Source organism: Nicotiana tabacum, chromosome 16 (assembly GCF_000715075.1).
Source record: "Nicotiana tabacum cultivar K326 chromosome 16, ASM71507v2, whole genome shotgun sequence".
Lineage (NCBI taxonomy): Eukaryota > Viridiplantae > Streptophyta > Magnoliopsida > Solanales > Solanaceae > Nicotiana > Nicotiana tabacum.
Window position 1 is genome coordinate 24,819,455 of NC_134095.1, and position 23,187 is coordinate 24,842,641.

The 23,187-nt window shown below is 34.5% G+C and overlaps 1 protein-coding gene across 1 annotated transcript; it reads left to right on the top strand.

Moving 5' to 3' along the window:
- The first annotated feature begins 19,455 nt into the window (after window positions 1-19,455).
- On the top strand, window positions 19,456-22,776 carry LOC107800636 (branched-chain-amino-acid aminotransferase 2, chloroplastic-like). Its single transcript, XM_016623842.2, has 8 exons — window positions 19,456-19,859; window positions 20,334-20,374; window positions 20,523-20,694; window positions 20,768-20,944; window positions 21,057-21,188; window positions 21,364-21,462; window positions 21,594-21,919; window positions 22,537-22,776. Exons 1-8 carry the CDS (start codon window positions 19,800-19,802, stop codon window positions 22,649-22,651), a joined length of 1,122 nt encoding a protein of 373 aa, XP_016479328.1. The 5' UTR covers window positions 19,456-19,799; the 3' UTR covers window positions 22,652-22,776.
- Window positions 22,777-23,187: the final 411 nt, after the last annotated feature.

Consider the following 23,187-nt stretch of genomic DNA (forward strand, 5'->3'; position numbering starts at 1 on the left):
TGTTTCGTGACTTATTTGAATTTACTGTGTTCTTAATAAATCTGTGATTCATCGCATTAATAATATTACTATTGGACCACTAGTAAGTGTCAAAGTCGACCTCTCGTCTCTACTTCTTCTAGATTAGACGGGATACTCATTGGGTACATGTTGTTTTCGTACTCATACTACACTTGCTGTGCATTTTTGTTGCACAGGTTCGTATGTGGTTATTGTCTTAGTGGCATAGCGGCATGGTTGATACAGACACTTAGGTGAGTTGCATTTATCGAGACGTCCGTAGCTAGCAGAGTCTCTTTCAGAGTATTGTACTGTATTTTCATTTCTGTCCACTTGTATTCCGGATAGTTACTGTATTTTATTTTATTCCCTAGTAAATGCTCATGCACTTGTGACACCGGATTCTGGGATGTCTATGGAAGTAGTCAATATTCTGAAATTTGTTAAAGATATCATTATTTATTCAGTGGAAATTTACTCCTTATTGTTTAAACGTATAAAAGAAGTAATTTCAGAAATATTTAAATGAGAAGTTACTAGATGTTTGTTGTTGGCTTGCCTGACAATGGAGTCCGGCGCCATCACGACCCTTAGTGGATTTTGGGACGTTATAACATTACTAGATATTTGTTGTTGGATTGCCTGACAATGGTGTCCGGCGACATCATGACCCTTAGTGGATTTTGGGTCGTGACATAAGTAATAGAGAAAGAGCCATAGAAATTCAGTCACACAAAGTAGCCATACTAGTTGGGGTTACAGGACAGGGGAGACACAAGTAAACAGGTTGTTCTAAGGCCATGTTGGATACTCAAACAGAATAGACAGGCTGATTAAAACAAGAGAAGGTGAAACTTGAGCATACTGGTCAAAGCAACAAACATTAAAGGATATGGAATTATGTACATAAGCAATTAAACTAGTGCAAGAATATGCATGGATTTAACAACTATGGAACAACAAGGAGCACATAGATTTGAATTTCAGAATGACATTAAGATAGGAACATACTAGTTAAGGAAGCAAATGCAGAAAATAGAGCAGGCAGGATGCAATGGTCTAGCCTTGGCTTTTAGCCGGCTAGACAAGCAATGAGCACAAGTAGTAGAAAGAGAGACGAGAGGAAGTTTGTGTGTGTGTTTTTTTTGAACTACTGTTTGTGTGTTTGAGAGGTAGAATAAGAGTGTGTGTATATATATATATACTTTGGGAGTAGAATAAATAAGGTAAAGAAAATCAGAATTCAATCAATTAAGGACAATCACATAATCAATTTCCATGAGGGAGTCTGGGATAGACCCCTTAATTTGGGGGTTAATACAACATGAGGTTTAATTAAGGCAAAGAATCCATAATAATGCCATATAAAGAGTCAATAAAAATCCCCAAACTTCTGTTCATTAGTTAAGGCAAATAAAACAGGGAAGCATGTCACAAATAAGGAAACAAATAAAATTTCAGCACACACACTGATTTTAATAGGACAGTTAATAGGAATCAACCAGTAAAATATTCAAAGAATATTGATTTAATAGGAAAGACTTATTTAGATTCACTAAATAGAAATCAATTAAGTAACCTCACAGAAATACCGGATTTAACAAGAAAAACTGGTTCGAAGCCCCAATAGAGATCAATTAGGGCAAAAATCCCAAAGAATACTGGATTTAACAAGGAAAATATTTGAATCCCCAAAATAGAACCGGTTAGTACCACTGATTGCCAGAAATCAACATAATAAACGAAAGAAGAAAAAATTAGTGTAACTACTAGAAATGTCTAGGGTTCGGACATTTGTGCAAAAATTATTCAAATACCTAAAGAGATGAGCAGATTAAACATTGAAAGTAGAAAAAATTCGGGTTGAAGCACTAAAAGAAAAGGACTGGGAAACGCGGTGGAATAAGAACCACGGGACCCCCTACTAGTAAAGGGAAAATGGAAGTGTGCTCCTACACACCAGCAGAAAGAAGGGTAGAGTGGGCACATTTTTACTGTGCTTTGATTGGCATGGATGTCCCCCTTTACTGGTTGAGGCTCGGCCTTTGATTCCGCTTGCCTCTACTTTTCATGTCAAGCGTGCAAGCATTATCCGGGAATGATTATCCAGGAACTGGAAGATGGTTGGCGTGACACGCCTAAATCCCACACAATCCACAAGGCTTCAGGAGACTGGAGCAACCTTTGAAGGTGCTCGACCTTGTTCACCCTTTCAGCTAAGTATCCCGCTTTTTCCTTGAGGGGAGCCGAGATTTGAAATATGTGGGATCTAGATGAGCACTTGCAAGAGAGCGACCGACAGATCTAAAACTGCTATAGTAAAGTAGAACGAAAGTACCTCCCAAAGGTTCTACCTTTTCTTGTGCGTTCGGGAATAAATAGAACGTTTCTAAATGTATATAAGACTCTCAATTGATTGGGAAGAACCCTAGTTTTAGAAGAGAGTGACTAAGATCGAGATAGTTAGTAAAAAAGGGAATTTTTTAAAGGAAAACACTTAATAATACTCGAATCACCTCGGATCTATAAAGATATGTGAAGAATCAGACAGTAGTAAACTAGGGTTTTCAGAAAATAGTATAGATGAAGAGAATTGGTTAAAAACTCATGGATTCAAACAAAAATAAGAGAATTCCTTACTTACAAACGAAAGCGGCCGGAGACATGCCGGTAAATGAGTTTCAAATCGGAATAGGTTGGCTTTCTTTGAGAATCTTCTCAAGGACTCATGAAGTCGAAAAGCCATGGAGTATAGGAGACTAGAGGTGGTCGAAGAAGGCACAGAAACACCATAGGAGGGAGGTTCTCGCTGGTGACGGCGATTAGGGTTAGGGTTTAGATGGAGAGTATCTGAGAGAGGAGGGAACAGATGACGGCGGGAAGGAGTGGGAAATGATTAGGTTTTGAATGGGGTATATGGGTTTAATTAAGGTTAAGGGGGATCTGGACCGTTGATCAAAATGATCAACGGTCAGGATAAGCCAGGGCATTGGGTCGGGTAGGCTCGTTAGGGTCAGATGGGATTTGAGCTTGGGTTTGGGCTGGTTAAGTTTGAAATTGGGTCTTTTCTAAGGCTATATTTTAAATACTTGATTAATTTAATAAAACAATTTTATAATATAATTTATAAAGAATAAAAATTTTATTTGTATGTGAAAATGTTTTAAAATACATACTTAATATTATAAAAATATGAAAAACCATTTTCTGTATGGATAATATAAATTTTCATATATATAGGCTATTGTTGCAAAAAATACAAAATTCTAGCCTAAAATGCAAATGTGATTGTAAAAATACAAATAAAATATTTAAGGGTTTATATGGGCATAAAATGATGAATTTAAATAATCAATCTTCATAAAAAAATAATATGAGGAATAGTTATTGAATATTTGTACAAATAAAATACAGAAATAAATTGGTTTTTAAGTCCTTTAAAAATTATAGAAAAATTATAAAAATATTTGTGCATGTTTGTAAGTGTGTATGCAATATTTTAAAAGTATGCATGCATATTTAAATATGTGAAGGAAAAATTGGGTATCAACACAAGCAAGTTAAAAGAAGGTTGTGAGTAGTATAGATAGATATGTGTAGATCGTAAGCTAAAATATGATAAAGCGACAAGGTTTTAGGAAAATAGGAGTAAGGATAAGAAAGGGAGAGTGAGAAGGTGATGAGAATGGATAAGTCCTCAGGATTAAGCCCATAAAAACAAAAGAGCTGATGGTTTCTCTAAGTTATAGAAAGCTGAGTATAGCCTGAATGAACTCAAAGGAGCCTAAGACCAGTAGCATTTAGAAGAGATGGAATGCTGCCCTAGTAATAGAATGAAGGTGTAATTGTGATAGTTCAAGGATGATGTTTGGGCCTTCGATTGAGTAATGATCATGAATTGTACAAGATTAAAATACCCACGTAAGGTAAATCACATTGGGATGCTATGAAATATGATTATGGAAGTATAGTATCGTATCGCCCCTAAGTGGATCAGGAAAATCACTTCAAATGTTCTACGATGCAATGTGAGCCCTAGTGATTACGTAAGAGGTTTCAAGTTATCAGTGGTAGATTGTAAATCAATATTGAGGTGAATGAACAACGGATGGACAAAAGTCACAAAGTATGATATGAGATTAGGCCGTCATTCTTAAGATGAACAGTAATGAGGAAGCATTAACGGACTTAGATTTATACATTTGGGATAAGCAACGAAAGTAACTTGGAGTTTGGTAGCAGACCTCAGTAACGATAAATCAAAGTAAGAGTTATGGTATAGTATGACCTACCTAGATGCAATAAAGTCATATGGATGGATAAACGAATATATGAAATAAGGTATAACAATATTCGTAAGTTCAACAAAGTATCGAGCGAAGAACTTCAGTATACCCATAGATGCCCAGAGAGATATCTTATCAAGCTCTGTATATGTTTACAAAGTGAGGCATAGATATTGGCTAAGAGCTGGAGGAAAAAGGAGAGAAGAGTCACATAGGCACATTTCAAGGTCAGAGTCATGCAGGCTACATGATAGAAGGTAGCAACAGTTACGAGATTGGAAGGATTCCGAACACAAGTCATGATGTGAGAAAGAGGCCTAAAGGGGAGAATGCCATGGCCTTTGGCTTTATTCACAGAACAGTTGCCTAGATGGCAAGAAGAGTATTAAAGTATTCAGAAGACATAGTTTATGAAAATGATAAGTGAATCAGTCGACATTCGATGAAAAATGTTCCAGAGGAGGGGGGATGACGTTATACCCCATGTTTTCTTACGTGAAAGTACGCCATAAGTAAATTGATATAAGCTCATAAATGAGATGTTACATTTCACATTTTCATACATTAAAGTTTCATCGTAAGTTAATTGACGTAAGTTCGGGAATGAGATTTATTTCGGGATTATAATTATTACACTATTTCAAATAAGTGATAAGTTAATTCGTGAAGGTGAGATGGTAAGAGAATCGAAGAAAATGAGTTCCGTCGAAGTTTGGCAATTTGGAGATAAAATACGGTCCAAGCTATAATACTCCGTAATCATGGACTAGTGCCATACAAGGTACCACATGACCATGATAGTAAGGTATATAAAGTGTGTTAAAAGTGAATAATATTTTAAGTAATTTGAGATAATTTTTAATTATGTGGATAATTGGTTAATTATTGGATTAGTGGGGAATTAATAAGTTGATTAAGGAAAAGGGGTGAAAATTTGGATAAGTTTAAGGAGGCATTAAGGTGGCAGCACACTATTCCCACCTAGTGAATCTTGAATTCAAGTGGATAGGTGGCATTTGGAGGATTTTTGTGTGGCTAACTCATCACCTTAGTGGGGACCACACACACTAAGGTAAAAGACATCTCAAAAATTCAAAGAAAGACATATCCGATCTTCATAGTAAGGTATAATGCTTCAACAAACTCATACAAGTAATGGCAACGTGATTGTTTCTTCAACAAAATTTCACACGAAGTTATACTGTGTAATAGCAATGGGATTTGCAATTCTAAGGGAGCCCGATACAATTTTTCTCAAAAAACTCATACGGATTCTCCCCTACTTTGATCCGCCATTACGTGCTGTCGCAATTAACATGTGTTAGAGTGATTGTCAAGAGAATCGGCTCAGGTATGTTAAGGCTATCCTTTCTTTCCTTTTGGCATGGTCCATACAATACAAACGAAACGAGCAAATGCACAACTTCCATAAATGACTTTATTCATAGAAATACTAGAGGTTCCTATGTTCTTGATTTCCCATATGTCTTATTATTCTATTGTCTGTTCATGTGTCTCAGAAAATACGTAAGTTGATACAGTTTATTTCATGATACTAATTAAAGACATAATGGTCTTATGACATTCCGAGAGATTTTATTGACGTACTTCTCATGCATTGCATTCATTTACATTGACCCATGACTAGATGGTGTTATATACGCGTGTATATATATATATATATATATATATATATATATATATATATATATATATATTATATGGGATATGGGAAAAGGTTACGACGTTATATACGCACCACTACCTGATCAGCTGGTATACATTGATGATTTTGCCCACAGTGGTCGAGATGATATAATGGGATTCCCTCAGAGGCTTGATGATATTATGAACACATGTACCTATGCACAACATGACATTCATACGCATATGCATGACACTATAAATATTTCATAATTTATAGAGTTATCCAAACTTACAGGTTGATTCATTTACTCCATATTTCTTCCATGTCTTGTATATACTTATTTGTGTTCCTTACATACTCGGTACATTATTCGTACTGATGTCCTTTTGTTGGGGACGTTGCATTCATGCCTACAGGTATAGAAAATTAGTTTGACGAGCCCTCATAGTAGACGAGGTTAGCATTCATCGATGGATCGGTAAGACTCCACCTCATTCGGAGTGCAGCCGAGTCTATGAGTCATTGTGTTAGAATTTTGCTACAGACTTATAGGTAGGCCGGTACCCTGTTCCATTTGATGGTAAAAACCTTAGAGGCTTTCTAGACAGAGGTCAATTTTGTACAGTATGTTAGAGGCCTTGACGCCCCATATGTATTCATGTTTTAAGAAGGATGGTTCATTGATACAGTGCTTTTCCACTTATAGTTATACATTACGAGTTGTGGCCATGTTGGCCCAATTACCATGATAGTACGATAAGAAAGATATATTACGTTGGTACTCGATTAAGTAAGGAACCGGGTGCCCGTCGTGACCCTTAGGTTTGGGTCGTGACAATCCTGTTTATTATATATGCTGCTACCTCTACACACCCCCCCCCCCCGAATCGAATTGGCAAATTAGCTTGAAACCTAATTGCTCTTGTTGTTTCTAGGATGTGCCTATGTTTCCTCTCGACCACTCCATTTTATTGAGGAGTGTAAGGACAGGAACTCTGATGTAAAATCCCATGATGTGCAAATAATTCCTTGCAAGACATGTTAAAAAATTCAGATCCATTATCTGATCTGAACACTTTAATCATCTTTCCAAATTGATTAAGAATCATTGCAATGAATGTTTTAAGTAACTCAGACACATCTGATTTTATTCTCATTAAGAAAATCCATGTATATCTAGTGTGATCATCTACTAATATCAAAAAGTAACTCATTCCATTATAGGTTGGAACCTTATAAGGACCCCATACATCCATGTGCATCAAATGAAAAGGTTCATCTGCTCTACTAGTACTAACATGGAATGACAATCTTGTTTTCCTAGACAAGGGACACACATCACAGTGTTGTAATTGAAAAACATCTTTATTCCTAAATCCAGAAATCTTTAATGACTGCCATAGGTACATTCTTCTGTGCCAAATTTTAGGTTCGTTCATCTGCTCTACTGCTATAATCTTTGCTCCCTTTATTCCAGCTTCCTTATAGTGTGTTCTCAGCACATACAAATCATCTTCTTTACTACCAGTTGCCTTCACTTTCCCAGTGCAAAGATCTTGAAATATAAAGTGCTCAGGAAAGAATATTGCACAACAATTCAATTCCTTGGTCAATCTGGATACTGATAATAGATTGAATTTAAAATTTGGTACACAAAGCACATCCTTAAGGACATCACCTCCTACCAAAGGATTGTTTCCTGTTTTTGTTACTTTAGCAGACTCTCTTGTGGGCATTTGCATATTTTCAGCACTTCCTACTTTACCATCATCCAACAATAAATGTTCATTTCCTGTCATGTCAATTGTAGCTCCTGTGTCTACTATTCATTATACTGCATTATCTTTAACAAGAAAGTACTTACCTACCAAGTGTGCACATGTCTCAGATGTGGAAGCCTTGCTGAGCATGCTGCGTAGCATATTATATTATTCATATGTGATCATTGGTGCAGCAGTGTTGGTTGAATTATTTTCAGTGGTGTTTCCTTGATTAGTTGCACCAACCTCAGATTGCAAAGAATGCCATCAACCACATTAGCTCTAGCCTTGGACTTAAAACCTGCAGGATATCCAATCAATTTGTAGAAATTCTCCTTAAGGTGACTCCTCTTGTTGCAGTAACCACAATGCATCAGCTTGAAACAACCATCCCTTGTGTGGCCTTTTCCATTACAATAGTCACACTCTATACTCCAATTTCTCTTCCACTTAGGTACAATGTTTCTACTATTCATTATACTGCATTATCTTTAACAAGAAAGCACTTACCTACCAAGTGTGCACATGTCTCAGATGTGGAAGCCTTACTGAGCATGCTGCGTAGCATATTATATTGTTCATATGTGATCATTGGTGCAGCAGTGTTGGTTGAATTATTTTCAGTGGTGTTGCCTTGATTAGTTGCACCAACCTCAGATTGCAAAGAATGCCATCAACCACATTAGCTCTAGCCTTGGACTTAAAACCTGCAGGATATCCAATCAATTTGTAGAAATTCTCCTTAAGGTGACTCCTCTTGTTGCAGTAACCACAATGCATCAGCTTGAAACAACCATCCCTTGTGTGGCCTTTTCCATTACAATAGTCACACTCTATACTCCAATTTCTCTTCCACTTAGGTACAATGTTTCTACTATTCATTATACTGCATTATCTTTAACAAGAAAGCACTTACCTACCAAGTGTGCACATGTCTCAGATGTGGAAGCCTTACTGAGCATGCTGCGTAGCATATTATATTGTTCATATGTGATCATTGGTGCAGCAGTGTTGGTTGAATTATTTTCAGTGGTGTTGCCTTGATTAGTTGCACCAACCTCAGATTGCAAAGAATGCCATCAACCACATTAGCTCTAGCCTTGGACTTAAAACCTGCAGGATATCCAATCAATTTGTAGAAATTCTCCTTAAGGTGACTCCTCTTGTTGCAGTAACCACAATGCATCAGCTTGAAACAACCATCCCTTGTGTGGCCTTTTCCATTACAATAGTCACACTCTATACTCCAATTTCTCTTCCACTTAAGTACAATGTTTCTAGTTGTGAACAATGCAACTGACTCCATGGTTTCAGCTGTAACATAGTTACTTCCTGCCATAAGTTTTTGACTCTCATCCTGAATAATCAAAGCATACGCTTGGTTCAATTAATCACCTTACACTTCATCAGAATTTGACTCCTTGTCTGACCATAACCTTCATTGAGTCCCATTAAAACTTGCAATAAGCGCTGATATTGTAAGTGCACTGTAAAGTCCTATGATTTCTCACAGTCACATGAAGGAGGTGGCATCATTGAGTCATACTCATCCCATAAATCCTTTACTGACACAGGTGATGTGCCTTGAGTCAATGTGAAGATTTCCTTGTGAAGAGAATACAAACGTGATCCATTCACTTTATTGAATCTCTTCTGCAATTCCTTCCAAACTAAAAGCGTAATTGAACAAAATAGAATTCCGCTTAGCAATTCCTTGCTCACTTTCCAGTAAGCCACGAAACTACTATTACATTACACCAATCTCACTAATGTCCTAAAGCTGGTCCAAAAGTATCCCTAGTGATTGTACCATCAATGAAACCCAGCTTATTTCTTTCTAGGAGTGCAACTCTCGTTGCTCGATCCCACAGAGTATAATTCTCCATGCCTATGAGTTGAATACCAACAGATAAGGACCCATGGGCATCAGAAGGATGAAGATACAAGGGATGATTATGATCAATCATCACCGGAGCTAGAACAGAGGTTCCTAAATCATATACATCCTTAATCGCCATGGAAACCAAAAATTATACACAACAAATTTAGGGAATTCGTAGATGCAGTGAATGATCGTTAATCAAAAAAAAAATTAACAAGCAAATCTAGGGTTTGCTGTAATTCAGATTAGGAATCGATTTTCACAAAAATTATCGATGAATCTCTCGATCGTCTTCAATCCGCGAAGAACAATTCTTAGAACTTACCGACGAGACCCCTCTCTGATACCATGAAGAAACATGTTGAATTCCTAATCGCCATTGAAACAGAGAAAAGTAGAGACGGAGGAAGAGAGCACATGTAGAGATTTGGGAAATTTTTCTGGATAGAATGAATTGTGTTATGAAAATGAATTAGTTAGATCCTATATATATATATATATATATGAGAGAGAGAGAGAGAGAGAGAGAGAGAGAGAGAGAGTATAACTACCACTTCTTAACTAACTGTCAGCTGTATTCCTAACTTCCACTAACAAAACAATTAACTAATAACTAACTAATTCAGCTAACAACTAATTAAGCATCGGTGTACATTAAGACATTTGTCTAATTCCTTCACACCTTTTGTGTGCAATTATGTAATACAAAATTTGGTTCTGAGTCCATTCTTCATTTCAATGTCTAGAGAAATAAAACATAAAATAAGAAATGAACGTCCCAAACTAGAGTACTTGCTAATATAATTTGCCGAATGTTATAAATATATTATATTATTAATGTTCATTTAGTACTCCGTTGTAAATAAACTTCGTGAAGAAGCTTATCCATATGAGACTCCACCGTAAATATGTTTTATCTATTTAAGTACTCTATTGGAAATAAGCTTCCTCAAGAAGCTTATCACTTCGATACCCGGTTATGGATAAATATTACCCCCGGTAGAAGATTATCCATACCGGGTATAATAAGCTTATCCTTTCAGTACCCAGTTATGGATAGACATTACCTCCGATAGAAGATTATCCATGTCGGGTATAATAAGCTTATCCTTTCAGTACCCAGTTATGGATAAATATTATCCCCGGTAAAAGATTATCCATACCGGGTATAATAAGCTTATCCTTTCAGTACCTAGTTATGGATAAACATTACCCCCGGTAGGAGATTATCCATATCGGGTATAATAAGTTTATCCTTTCAGTACTCCGTTATGGAAAAACATTGCTCTCAGTAGAAGATTTTCCATATTTGGTATAGTAGCAGCTTACACAACAGCTTCCTTTCTTCTATAAATAGAAGAGATTTCAGTTCATTATGTACATCAGTTTGAATTCGAATAATATATCAGTTTCTCTCTATACTTGTCTTTACTTTATAGTCTTTATTTTATAACACGTTATCAGCACGAGACTCTGCCATCTCGAGCAAATATTTTGAAAGTATCTGAGGTAAGAACTTTCTTTTCCTAAATAATGTCAAATCTTTCTAAACTTGAATTTGTAGCCCTGGATATATCGACAAAAGCTACATGTCTTGGGTGCTTGATGCTGAAATTCATCTTGATATGATGGGTCTGGCAGACACCATCAAAGACAAAAATCAGGCATCAAACCAAGACTGTGCCAAAGCAATGATATTCCTACGCCATCACCTTGATGAGGCCCTGAAAATGGAATATTAAATCAGGCATCAAACCAAGATCCAGTCATACTGTAGAATAATTTGAAAGATAGATATGACCACCTGAAGATGGTCGTTCTTCCACAGGCACGATATGATTGGACTCATCTAAGGCTACAAGATTTTAAATCTATCAGTGAGTATAATTCTGCTATGTTCAGAATTATTTCCCAATTGAAGTTATGTGGTGATAATATTACTGATCATGATATATTGGAGAAAACTTTCACCACTTTTCATGCCTCGAATATGCTCCTACAGCAGCAATATCGAGAGATGGGATTTAAAAAGTATTCTGAACTTATCTCACATCTTCTTGTAGCCGAGCAACATAATGGGCTATTAATGAAAAACCATGAAAGCCGACCTACTGGTTCTTGTCCATTCCCTGAAGTGAATGAGACGAACTTCCACCAAGCTAAACGTGGAAGAGGACGTGGCCCCAGTCGTGGTCATGGCCGTGGTCGGGGAGGAAACTCTAATCGTGGTAATAATAATGCACCAAAGAACCCTCCTCACCACCAGCAGTGGAAAAGGAAGGAACAAAAGCATGAAGCGGTGCAAGCAGCAAAGCCAGAAAATGCATGCTATAGATGTGGAGGAAAAGGGCACTGGTCACGTACCTGTCGTACGTCAAAGCACCTGGTTAAGCTTTATCAAGCCTCCCTAAAGAAGACAGAGAAAAATGCTGAAGCAAATTTTATTTCTGAAGATAATTTAGACTTCATGCATTTGGATTTAACTGATTACCTTGCACTCCCAGAAGGAGAAACAAGTCATGTAATCGGTGGTGAATCTGTAGAAATGTAAATATTTTAATTTTTGTTATTTGTAATAAATAGTATGGTTATGTAATTGTTGTACATAAAGAAAAATTATGATTTGATAATGATGTTTACTATAATATATCTTGTTTATGTCATTTTGAAGAATATGGATAACATTATTAGATCAACTTAGACTCTAGCAGAGTTTGCAAGAAATATACAACCACAAGAAGTGGTTATATTTCGTATATCTCATTGTAATTATATTTTGTTAACTACCAGAAGTGGTATATGCCTATGATCACCAGAAGTGATAATTTAGGCTTTCTATGGTTACAATTGAAGATAAGCTACATAAATATTCTCTATATTAAATGCACGCCTCGATTTGCTCCTGAAGTAGTAAATATTTTAAAAGAGGTTGAGGCATCACAATTTGATGTGATTAATGCGCATTCAGATAATTATGTTCGATTTCCTGAAGGATGAGAACTTTTGATAATATTAATTCATTCTCTGAAGTGAATGTGACAATGCTAATAAGTCGGGTAAATATGAACGCGCTCTTGATGTGAATACATTACAATTCACCTCCAGAAGAGTTAATATAATTGAGAGAATATATACTTAATATTTTGTATTTTAAATTTGCTCCTGAAGAAGTAACACAATTGAAATTGCCTCCTGAAGTGGAAAAATATTATGAAAAGGAGTTTTCGTGTGCTTAAACAATTGTTTTACATTGTTTATTTAATTGTGATTTTCTCTCATGACACCAGCAATGTCTGAGCAATATTTGATAGTACAAAATATATCAACAACTCCTGAAGAGCTAAATGTTTGCCTAAAGAATACATGACACCAGTAGTGCCAGATAAATATTAGATTGTGGATAATAAATGAAGGCTCTCGAAGAGCTTATATACAAATATGTCATTCTTATTATATGATTATGGTCAAAACTTATGTTGTAGTAAACCTGAAGTTTACTAATACAAATGGCTATCATATTGAGACTACAAATGATTGAAAGATTGATAATCTTCATGTTTCCATAATCATAAGGGGTAAATTAATATGTATGTGAGAAGTTATCCGTCTTATTCTTTAATTTGTACTATATCATGTATCACAGTAAACCAGAAGTTTACTAAAGCAAAAGTTTATGCCATAGTAAACCAGAAGTTTACTAAGAGATAGCACATGACATGATAAACTTGAAGTTTTCATTTGCCATTTTTAAATGAGCTATTTGAGAATTCAGATAAGCATATACTAAAGAACTAGAAAATTCTTCAGGAATTCTCATGTGTTGCTTGTTCTCATAATGAATTGATTATACCAGCTAAAGTTAGGACTAAGACCCCTGATTCTGAAATATATAAAAGGTGAATATGGACTCGTTCACCTATCATGTGAACCACTTATAGGTGCATATATGAGATGGTTACATGTGTAATTATTATCAACCTGCAGTTTGGCATTTGGAATTGCTTTTCTCGATTAAGAGCATAATTTTCAGATTATGAAATCAAGACAGTTTATCTTGATAATGCTGGTTTATATCCAAGCTGGTTTAGCGTTGAATACCTCCTATTAATGGCTAAACCATTGCTTATGAGAACAAAGCTTCATGTGTTGTCCTAAGATTTTCTAAATTGCATATAGCAGCACTTGTATGCATCATATCAACAATATATGATAAGTCCTCCCTTCACAATTAGTTTAGGATCAGAAACCAAATATTTTTACTATCTTTTGTTGCGTGGTATATGATTAATTTCTCTACCATAATACACAAAGATATGTTTCCCAAAGATGATTGGGGATATATGTTAGTTTTTCTAACATTTGGGGGATGGAATAAACAGTTGAAAAATATGCTATATGAATCGAATTATCATGATCCTCACTTAGAAGATAATTCAAGTCGAATGCCAGAAGCATTTGCTGATCCAAAATTAAATATCATATTTCAGCTGCAAATGCTCCTATTAAAATTAAAGTCCCTGAAGGATAGAGTTTACTGTACGCATGAAGCGTGGTAGACCAATCGGTTCCAAAGATAACAATCCTTGAAAAATAGTAGGAGCTAATGATCAAAATGATCATAATGAGGAGGAAATAAGCTCTAGAAGAGCCCACGATATAACATTTCATTAAACTCCCGAAAAAGTTTAGGTACCTGAAAATAAAGAAAGTGATGAGATCTCCACAAGTTATGTCGCTTTGGAGCAGACACAAAATGATCGTCGACGATATATTTAATACAATATAGTACACAATATTGTAAAAGATTGTGAGGATCGGACTAGCAGTCTAGACACTTGAAGATGTCATACCATTTAGATACAAGTCTTAACCTATATGACTTATTTGGCTAAATCTATATGAAGATCCTTGAAGGATTGAAAATGCCCGAAGCATATAATTCAAAGTCTTGAGAAATGTACTCGATCAAATTATAAAGATCTTTGTACGGTTTAAAGCAATCTGTGCGCGTGTGGTATAATCGCATCAGTAAATATTTGCTAAAAGAAAGTTACATAAATTATGTTATTTGTCCATGTATTTTTATAAAGAAAATGTCATCAAAATTTGTTACACTTGCTGTTTATGTTGGTGACATAAATCTTATTGGAACTCCGGAAGAGCTCCAAGAGGGTCTTAAAAATACTTTTACATGGACAAAGTGTACCCATTAAGTACACCAATGAATATTCAATCACTTGAAGTGAATAAGGATCCGTTCCAACCTCTAGAAGAGGATGAGGAGCTCCTTGGTCCTGAAATACTCTATCTCGGTGTAGATGGTGCACTTATTTATCTTGCTAATGCTAACAAAAGTGGTGCAGATCGTATTGGTAATGCAGATGCAGGTTATTTATCTGATACCCATAAAGCTCGATTTCAAACCGGCAAGCAGGGAGTGCATATGATTGAGATCAGTGATTCATTCGAGAAACATGTGGGTTGGAATGTGATAAAAGACCCACAATATTATACGGAGACAATGTTTCATGCATAGCACTATTAAAGGGAGGATTTATAAAAGGAGATAGAACGAAGAACATTTCACCAGAATTATTCTACATACATGATCTTCAGGAAAATTGTGACATTGATGTGCATCAAATTAGTTCAAGTGACAATCCAGCAGATTGTCTTTACCAACAACAATTTTTGAGAATATGGTATACAAGATTGGAATGCGGAGACTCAAATATTTGAAATAAGGTTTTCTTCGGGGGGAGTAAAATGCGCGCTGTACTCTTTTTCCCTTACTAAGGTTTTTCCCACAGGGTTTTCCTTACAAGGTTTTTAATGAGGCAGTCAGCAATGCGTATTACTAAATATGTGTACTCTTTTTCCTTCACTAGGATTTTTCTCACGTGGTTTTTCCTAGTAAGGTTTTAATGAGGCACATTATCTTTTAATGAACATCCAAGGGGGAGTGTTATAAATATATTATATTATGGATGTTCATTTAGTACTCCGTTGTAAATAAACTTCCTGAAGAAGCTTATCCATATGAGACTCAACCGTAAATATGTTTATCTATTTAAGTACTCTATTGGAAATAAGCTTCCTGAAGAAGCTTATCACTTCGATACCCGATTATGTATAAACATTACCCCCGGTAGAAGATTATCCATACCGGGTATAATAAGCTTATCCTTTCAGTACCCAGTTATGGATAAATATTATCCCCGGTAGAAGATTATCCATACCGGGTATAATAAGCTTATCCTTTCAGTATCCAGTTATGGATAGACATTACCTCCGGTAGAAGATTATCCATACCGGGTATAATAAGCTTATCCTTTCAGTATCCAGTTATAGATAAATATTATCCCCGGTAGAAAATTATCCATACCGGGTATAATAAGCTTATCCTTTCAGTACCCAGTTATGGATAAACATTACCCCTGGTAGAAGATTATCCATATCGGGTATAATAAGCTTATCCTTTCAGTACTCCGTTATGGATAAACATTGCTCTCAGTAGAAGATTATTCATATCTGGTATAGTAGCAGCTTACACATCAACTTCCTTTCTTCTATAAATAGAAGAGATTTCAGTTCATTATGTACATCAGTTTGAATTCGAATAATATATCAGTTTCTCTCTATACTTGTCTTCACTTTATATTCTTTATTTTATAACACCAAAGACAATTATATATATTGGGTTTTTCAATTCAACAAATCCATTTTATGATTCTCTTTTAATATACTATTAGCCTGAAAGATTCGATAATTAATTTCAAATGCGTACTTCATAGCTGGTTAGAAAAATAGGGGGAAATAGGCGACTTTCTCCCAATCATAATATTAGAACAGCTACATTTCAGATTTTGTGTTAATTTTTATTAATAAAACAGCGAAAAAGAAATCGAGTTGGATATTAGAATAATTATTAATTCGACGCAAGGAGTGCACGTTTTATATTTTTTTAAGAAAATATGTGATAAAAACGAGTGCATTTACTTTAGATCGCATGTCTATGATCCAGCCGTGCAAGCAACGAACTCGATTTATCATGTTTCTTTAATAGGATCTTGATAGCTTGAAAGAAACAACAGGTTATTCATTTTTATTACTAACTATTTTACTATTTATGTAATTACCAAGATATACATATATATATACATATATATATATATATATATATAAATACATGATAGAATACAAACACCCTATCAATTGACATAACCTTCTGACATTGAGTAGGAGCGGTCATTCCATAAAGTAAGTAAAACAACTAATTTAGGCCTCATATTTGTGGAGCATCATTTTTTGTTATACTTAATAGGTTATGTATAAGTTTCTTCCATAAAACAAGCTGTTTTAGGCCCCAAATTTGTGGGTGTCCCATTTTTTGTTACACCTAATAAGCTATGTATAAGTTTAAAAAAAGATTTTGTGAAGTGAAAAAATTAAATTTATTTCTTTAACAAATATAGAAAAGAAGGATTTGCAACTGCTATGATTTCTGCCACGAAAATTTCACTTGAAATGAATATCGAACCTGAATTTCGTAAGAAACGTATGATATATAGGAAGTAACAATTTGATGAGAATGTTGATAATAAAATCTCAAAATCTTTTGAAGAGTCATTTGTAGTTGATTACTTTATACATAGTAGACAAGGCTGTTTTCTTACTTCAAAATAGATTTGAACAATTCGAAGGATATGCAAATATAATTTGGTTTTCTATTTAGCGATAAAAATTAAGATCACTAGATGATAGAAATTTGAAAAAATATTGCCTTAATCTTGAATGTTCCTTAAAGAATAATAATCAATTCGATATTGATGGTTTAGATTTATTTTCGGAAATAAAAATATTAAGAAAATAGCACAATTAGAAGACAACAGATTAATTGATACACTCAGCCAAATAAAAAGATTTGATTCTTTTTTCAATGGCTATATTACTTATGGAATAATGTTAATAACTCTTGTTACCCTCGTTTCAGCAGAAAGAAATTTGAAAATTAAAATTGATAAAATCTTACCTAAGATCATCACTGTCTCCAGAAAGGTTAAATAAATTAGCTATATTGTCAATTAGAAAGACTTATTGGGAGTTATTGATTATAATAAAATTATTCATAACTTTGTATCTAAGAAACGATAAAAAAGTAGAGTTCAAATAAATAAATAAAATTTAAAAAAAAAGTTAAGGCTCCTCATAAAATTTGGCTTTAGACCACAGAACTGGTCGGGTCGCCCCTGGTTTCTTTTTTAGATTATTTGGGGGAAAAGGTACAAAACTTACCTACATATCACGTATACACAAAATCAATGAACGCAACACAATTGTTCTTCATATGCACATAATACGGTTAAGGAAAAACGTATCCTTACTTTTCTTAGGCTAGGTATATTGTATAACTTAAACCCGTGTGTAAATGCGTGATTAAAATAAAATTGGAAAGCATTTTATGAAATAGATGTCGAAGCACATTAATATCATTACTCTCTATTTTTTACCTAAACTGAAGACTAGCACCAATAGATTCATTAATTATTTGCCATTATCACCTGGATTTGTTGGAATGGACCAATTTCTAGAGCGATTCCAAATCATTAACCTTTTTTGGCCTTTTCTGAGTAATTAAATTTGTGCCGAAAGAATTGGCATTCTTTTCTTTGTTTCAGAAAATGGCATTATCCAGCAATTACGTAACTATTTTGAAGACAATTACATGTGTCAAAACATAAACGCTAGAACGTAACTATCAGCTTATTTCGTCGTCAATCAGTTTTTTATCTGTCCGATATTCGAAATTTATAAATTCAATTTGATTGCATGGGTAGTAGACAATTATGAGGGGTAAACTGCTTTAATTTCTATGGAGAAAAAAAATCTTATAATTCGAATTCAAGATATCTTATTAAGGGTAGAGAGATTCAAACCAATCTATCACGTCTCCTAGTGGGTTCACAGTTCACACAATCAACTAGACATAAGTAAGGTGATGCTAGTCATCGAATTAGAGGTTTCCATTTTAACTTTGTTATATTTTACTCGTATATGTATTTATCACATGATAGAAAAATTCTCAACTTAGATAGAGTTATGGCAAACTATTCCTTTTCTTCTTCTTTTTCTTTTATCAAAAGTTTAAATTAGCACCTCATAAGCTACCTTTCCAAATTTTTTTTGAGAAAAATATATTCCTATTTCGTTTTTTTCACCAAATTATTAAATAGCTGTCATATGTCTTATATATATATATATATATATATATATATATATATATATATATATATATATATATATATATATATATATATATATATATATATATATATATATATATATAATCATGATTAAGTGGAATATATTCTTACTTGTTATAAAATAAAAGCAATGTATTACGCATACCTCGACTATATATCACAAGGTACTTGTTACCTCTCACCAATATACCAAGGCTTAAGCAAATAAAAAAAATTATACTTTTTTTATCTCGATTAGGAATTGTATTTTGATATCCATGATTTTACCTCAATATATTACAGTACTTAATTATGATTAACTAATAGTAGTATAGAAAGAGAGTCTGGCGTAACCCGGTAAAGTTGTGTTCATGTGACCAGGAAATCACGGGTTCGAGCCGTGAAAACAGAAATGCACCCTTGTGATACGGCCGTTTTCGGACCCCGCACATAGCGAAAGCTTAGTGCATTAGGCCGTTATTTTTTTTTCTTGAAACTAATAGTAGTATAATTTAGTATAACTACTGAGTGTGAATAAATATTTTCCAATCTCGCCTCCTCCCCCCACCCCCACCCCCCGGCCACCCCATCCAAAACCCCCCTCTTTCAATTTTAAAGTTCCTATTACATTGGAATAGGGAGGATTTGATTGACAGCCTGGTTACTTGTGTCCGATAAACAATAGGGATTAACATTTCTCTTTCCTTAGACCCTTTCTTTTTGTTTTCCCTTTTTTTGGGGGGGCTGATATCTTATGACGCCACCAAAGCATCTCTGCTAATTTTTGGCGTTTTCTTCTCCTCTCCTCTTATATAAACACACATTTCTCTTTATCAAAATCACAACTAACTAATTGATATCGTACATTCAATTCTTTAATTCATTACGCAGAATTTTCCATCTGCCTCTGCTTTGCCCCATATTATAACTAATTTTTGAAACTTCGCGGGAAGAGATCAAACTAATTTTCTTTCTGCAAAGATGATTCGAGGGGCTGCAATTTTTCGTAAATTATATCAATCTTCAGCTTTATCTTCAAAGGTTTGTCATGCATTTAATTACTCTTCACATGCTGTTCTTTAAGCTCTATTCATATTTATGGAATCCGGAAATATTTTTCAGAAGAAATTTTGTCTCGCTATCCAACACTGTTTAGGATTAAAACTATTTCAAATGGACTATATAGGAGAAAAAATATAGGTGAAGAAAGTCGTTTTTCCCTCTTAATGAAAATATTTTCAAGGAAAATATATTTTGGAGTTTGATTGACGGAAAATGAATTAGCTTTTATTAAGCATATCTTTTGTTTCATTACAAACACGCCCTTATAGCCTTTTCTATTTTTGCCTTTATCTTAGTCTTTGGCAAATTAAATTTTGGTACGTAATTTGGTCCCCATTTAAGTTTTTTCCCCATTGAGGAACAAATTTCCTGCCTTTTCGTTTTTTTTTCCATAGATGCTAATAATATACCATATATTTTGATTGCATACTTTTTTTCTAATTGCATTTGCAGGTTACAGCAAGATACTATACAGCTCAGGCTGCATTTTACAGGTAAATTAGAGTTGATATATATGAGCAACTCAATATCTTTGAATGAGTCTTAGAATTTTTCTAACTTTAGCAAAAATTAGTCAGTCAACTCAAAACAGAGTCAGCAACATTTGAATTCTACAAAGTTAATTTGTTGATGTTATCTCAGTGATGACGAGTCTGCGGATATTGACTGGGATAATCTTGGATTCCATTTGATGCAAACTGATTTTATGTACGTAACAAAAAGCTCTGAAGACGGAACTTTTAGACAAGGACAGCTTAATCGTTATGGGAATATCCAATTAAGCCCCTCTGCTGGTGTACTGAACTATGGACAGGTAAATTATTTAAAATTTAACACATAGCCAAATCATTTGAAAAGTACCCTCAACAATGTATTTGTTCAAACAGGGTTTGTTTGAAGGTATAAAAGCGTATAGAAGAGAGGACGGACGGATATTTCTATTTCGCCCTCATCAGAATGCAATTAGAATGCAGTTTGGTGCAGAAAGAATGTGCATGGCTTCCCCTACCACTGATCAATTTGTCGATGCTGTTAAGCAAACTGCTCTCGCTAACAAGCGTTGGGTAATTATTGTTCTTTAAATTTATACTTCCTCTGTCCTCTAATTTAATTATGTGACACTTATCGCTTTTAGGGTTTGGAATTATTAATTATCTCATTTATGAAAATGTGCAGATTCCTCCTCCTGGAAAAGGGTCTCTTTATATTAGGCCTCTGTTAATAGGGAGTGGACCCATTTTGGGTTTGGCTCCCGCACCTGAGTACACTTTCCTTGTCTATGCCTGCCCTGTTGGTAATTATTTTAAGGTAAGTCCATTTAAAATCAATAAATACAGTTAGCTTTCAAGTGATTGTATTAAAGTTCTAGACATACATACTACTAGTATTTCTTTTTAAAGTATAAGGCCTCAGAGTATTTGCATATACTACTACTGTTTAATTTCACTAAGTAAATTTTTTATTGATTGTATTGAAATTGTAGCAAGGAACAGCGCCATTGAACTTGTATGTGGAGGAAGACGTTCATCGCGCCTCACGTGGTGGAGCTGGTGGAGTCAAAAGCATTACTAACTATGCTCCCGTAAATATACATCCCTTCTTTTTCTTGGATATATATCAATATATATAGGAGTATTTACTAATTATGATGTTAAACATGCCGATGTAAATAACAACTCAAACTAAAGTTGTCTGGATTATTAATATATGTAGGTTTTAAAAGCGATGAAGAATGCAAAGGAGAAAGGATATTCAGATGTACTATATCTTGACGCAGTAAATAAGAAATATATTGAAGAGGTCTCTTCTTGTAATATTTTCCTTGTTAAGGGAAATGTAGTTTCAACTCCAATAGCCAAAGGAACTATTCTTGAAGGAGTGACACGAAAAAGTATTATGGAGATTGCACTTGATTTAGGTTACAAGGTTGAAGAACGTTCAATTGAAGCTGATGAATTAATTACTGCTGATGAAGTATTTTGTACGGGAACTGCAGTTGGTGTTGCTCCTGTTGGAAGTATTACTTACAAAGGCCAAAGGTAAAATTCTTCATTAATAAATGTAGGTAGTAATAGCGCGATTTAGCCAATTTTTAGCGCCATAACTAAATGTCATAGAGTTTCAAATTCCACGGAAATTCCACGGGTGAAATTTCATGACAATATCCTAGAGCTTCACCTGCGGAGTTTAAAACTCTATGACAATGACTATTTTTGAATTATAGGGGTTAAAAAGTGGTCGTTCATCCATCTACGAACATCAACCAAAAAACCACATGCATTTCAATAGACAAAAAAAACCTGTCCTTTGACGAATTAACGTAAATAGCTACCCACTTAATCAGTTAAACTAAAAATAACAAGCAGATATTTAACCATATATAATATATGTATAATCGTATGTAATCAGCATATAATCTATATATATCGACTAGAAAAAGTAAACAGAAAATCCAGCCGGCTATTTGTGTAAAGATCTCACTTCAATGATGTCTAGTCAGCGCTGAAAGATAGTTTTCTCGGATCTTTCGGAATTTTTTAGTTCAAATATAATACGATCAAATATTTTTCGATATTATATTGTTACTTGATATCCACATTTTCCCACGTTCTTCTCAATATTTAAAAATTTATTGGTTGTGTTTTTGCTTGTGCAGGATTGAGTATAAAATAAGCTCAGATCTAACGTGCAAGCAATTTTATTCGAGATTAGTAGGGATTCAAAGAGGTGTTATCGCCGATGAAAGGGACTGGATCGTTGAGATTGAATGATCTATTTTTAGCTATTCTTTTTGTGATCATGTTAGTGCATGATCGAGCAAGTTGTATATGATAATCAACAATATAGTACTAAAAATCTTTGATGATATATGAAATTATACGAGCTATTGTTGCAACAACATCTATTACATTTCAGTTTCATGTCTTATAAATATATATTATATTATGGATGTTCATTTATACTCCGTTGTAAATATGTTTATCTATTTAGTACTCTATTGGATATAAGCCTCCCGAAGAAGCTTATCATTTCAGTACTTCGTTATGGACAAATATTACCCCCGGTAGAAGATTATCTGTATCTGTTACAGTAGCAACTTACTAGCAACTTACACAGCAGCTTGCAGTAGCAGCTTATAAGCAACTTACACAGCAGCTTGCAATAGCAGCTTACAAGTAGCTTACACAGCAGCTTCCAGTAGCAGCTTACACAACAGCTTCCTTTCTTCTATAAATAGAAGAGATTTCACTTCATTATGTACATCAGTTTGAAATTGAATAATATATCAGTTTCTATCTATACTTGT

Excerpts from the sequence above, each read along its gene's own strand:
- LOC107800636 (XM_016623842.2), top strand. The coding sequence starts at position 19,800 with ATGATTCGAGGGGCTGCAATTTTTCGTAAATTATATCAATCTTCAGCT. Across the intron at positions 20,695-20,767 it reads GTGTACTGAACTATGGACAG|GGTTTGTTTGAAGGTATAAA; the intron begins GTAAATTATTTA and ends TTGTTCAAACAG. Across the intron at positions 21,463-21,593 it reads GCATTACTAACTATGCTCCC|GTTTTAAAAGCGATGAAGAA; the intron begins GTAAATATACAT and ends TAATATATGTAG.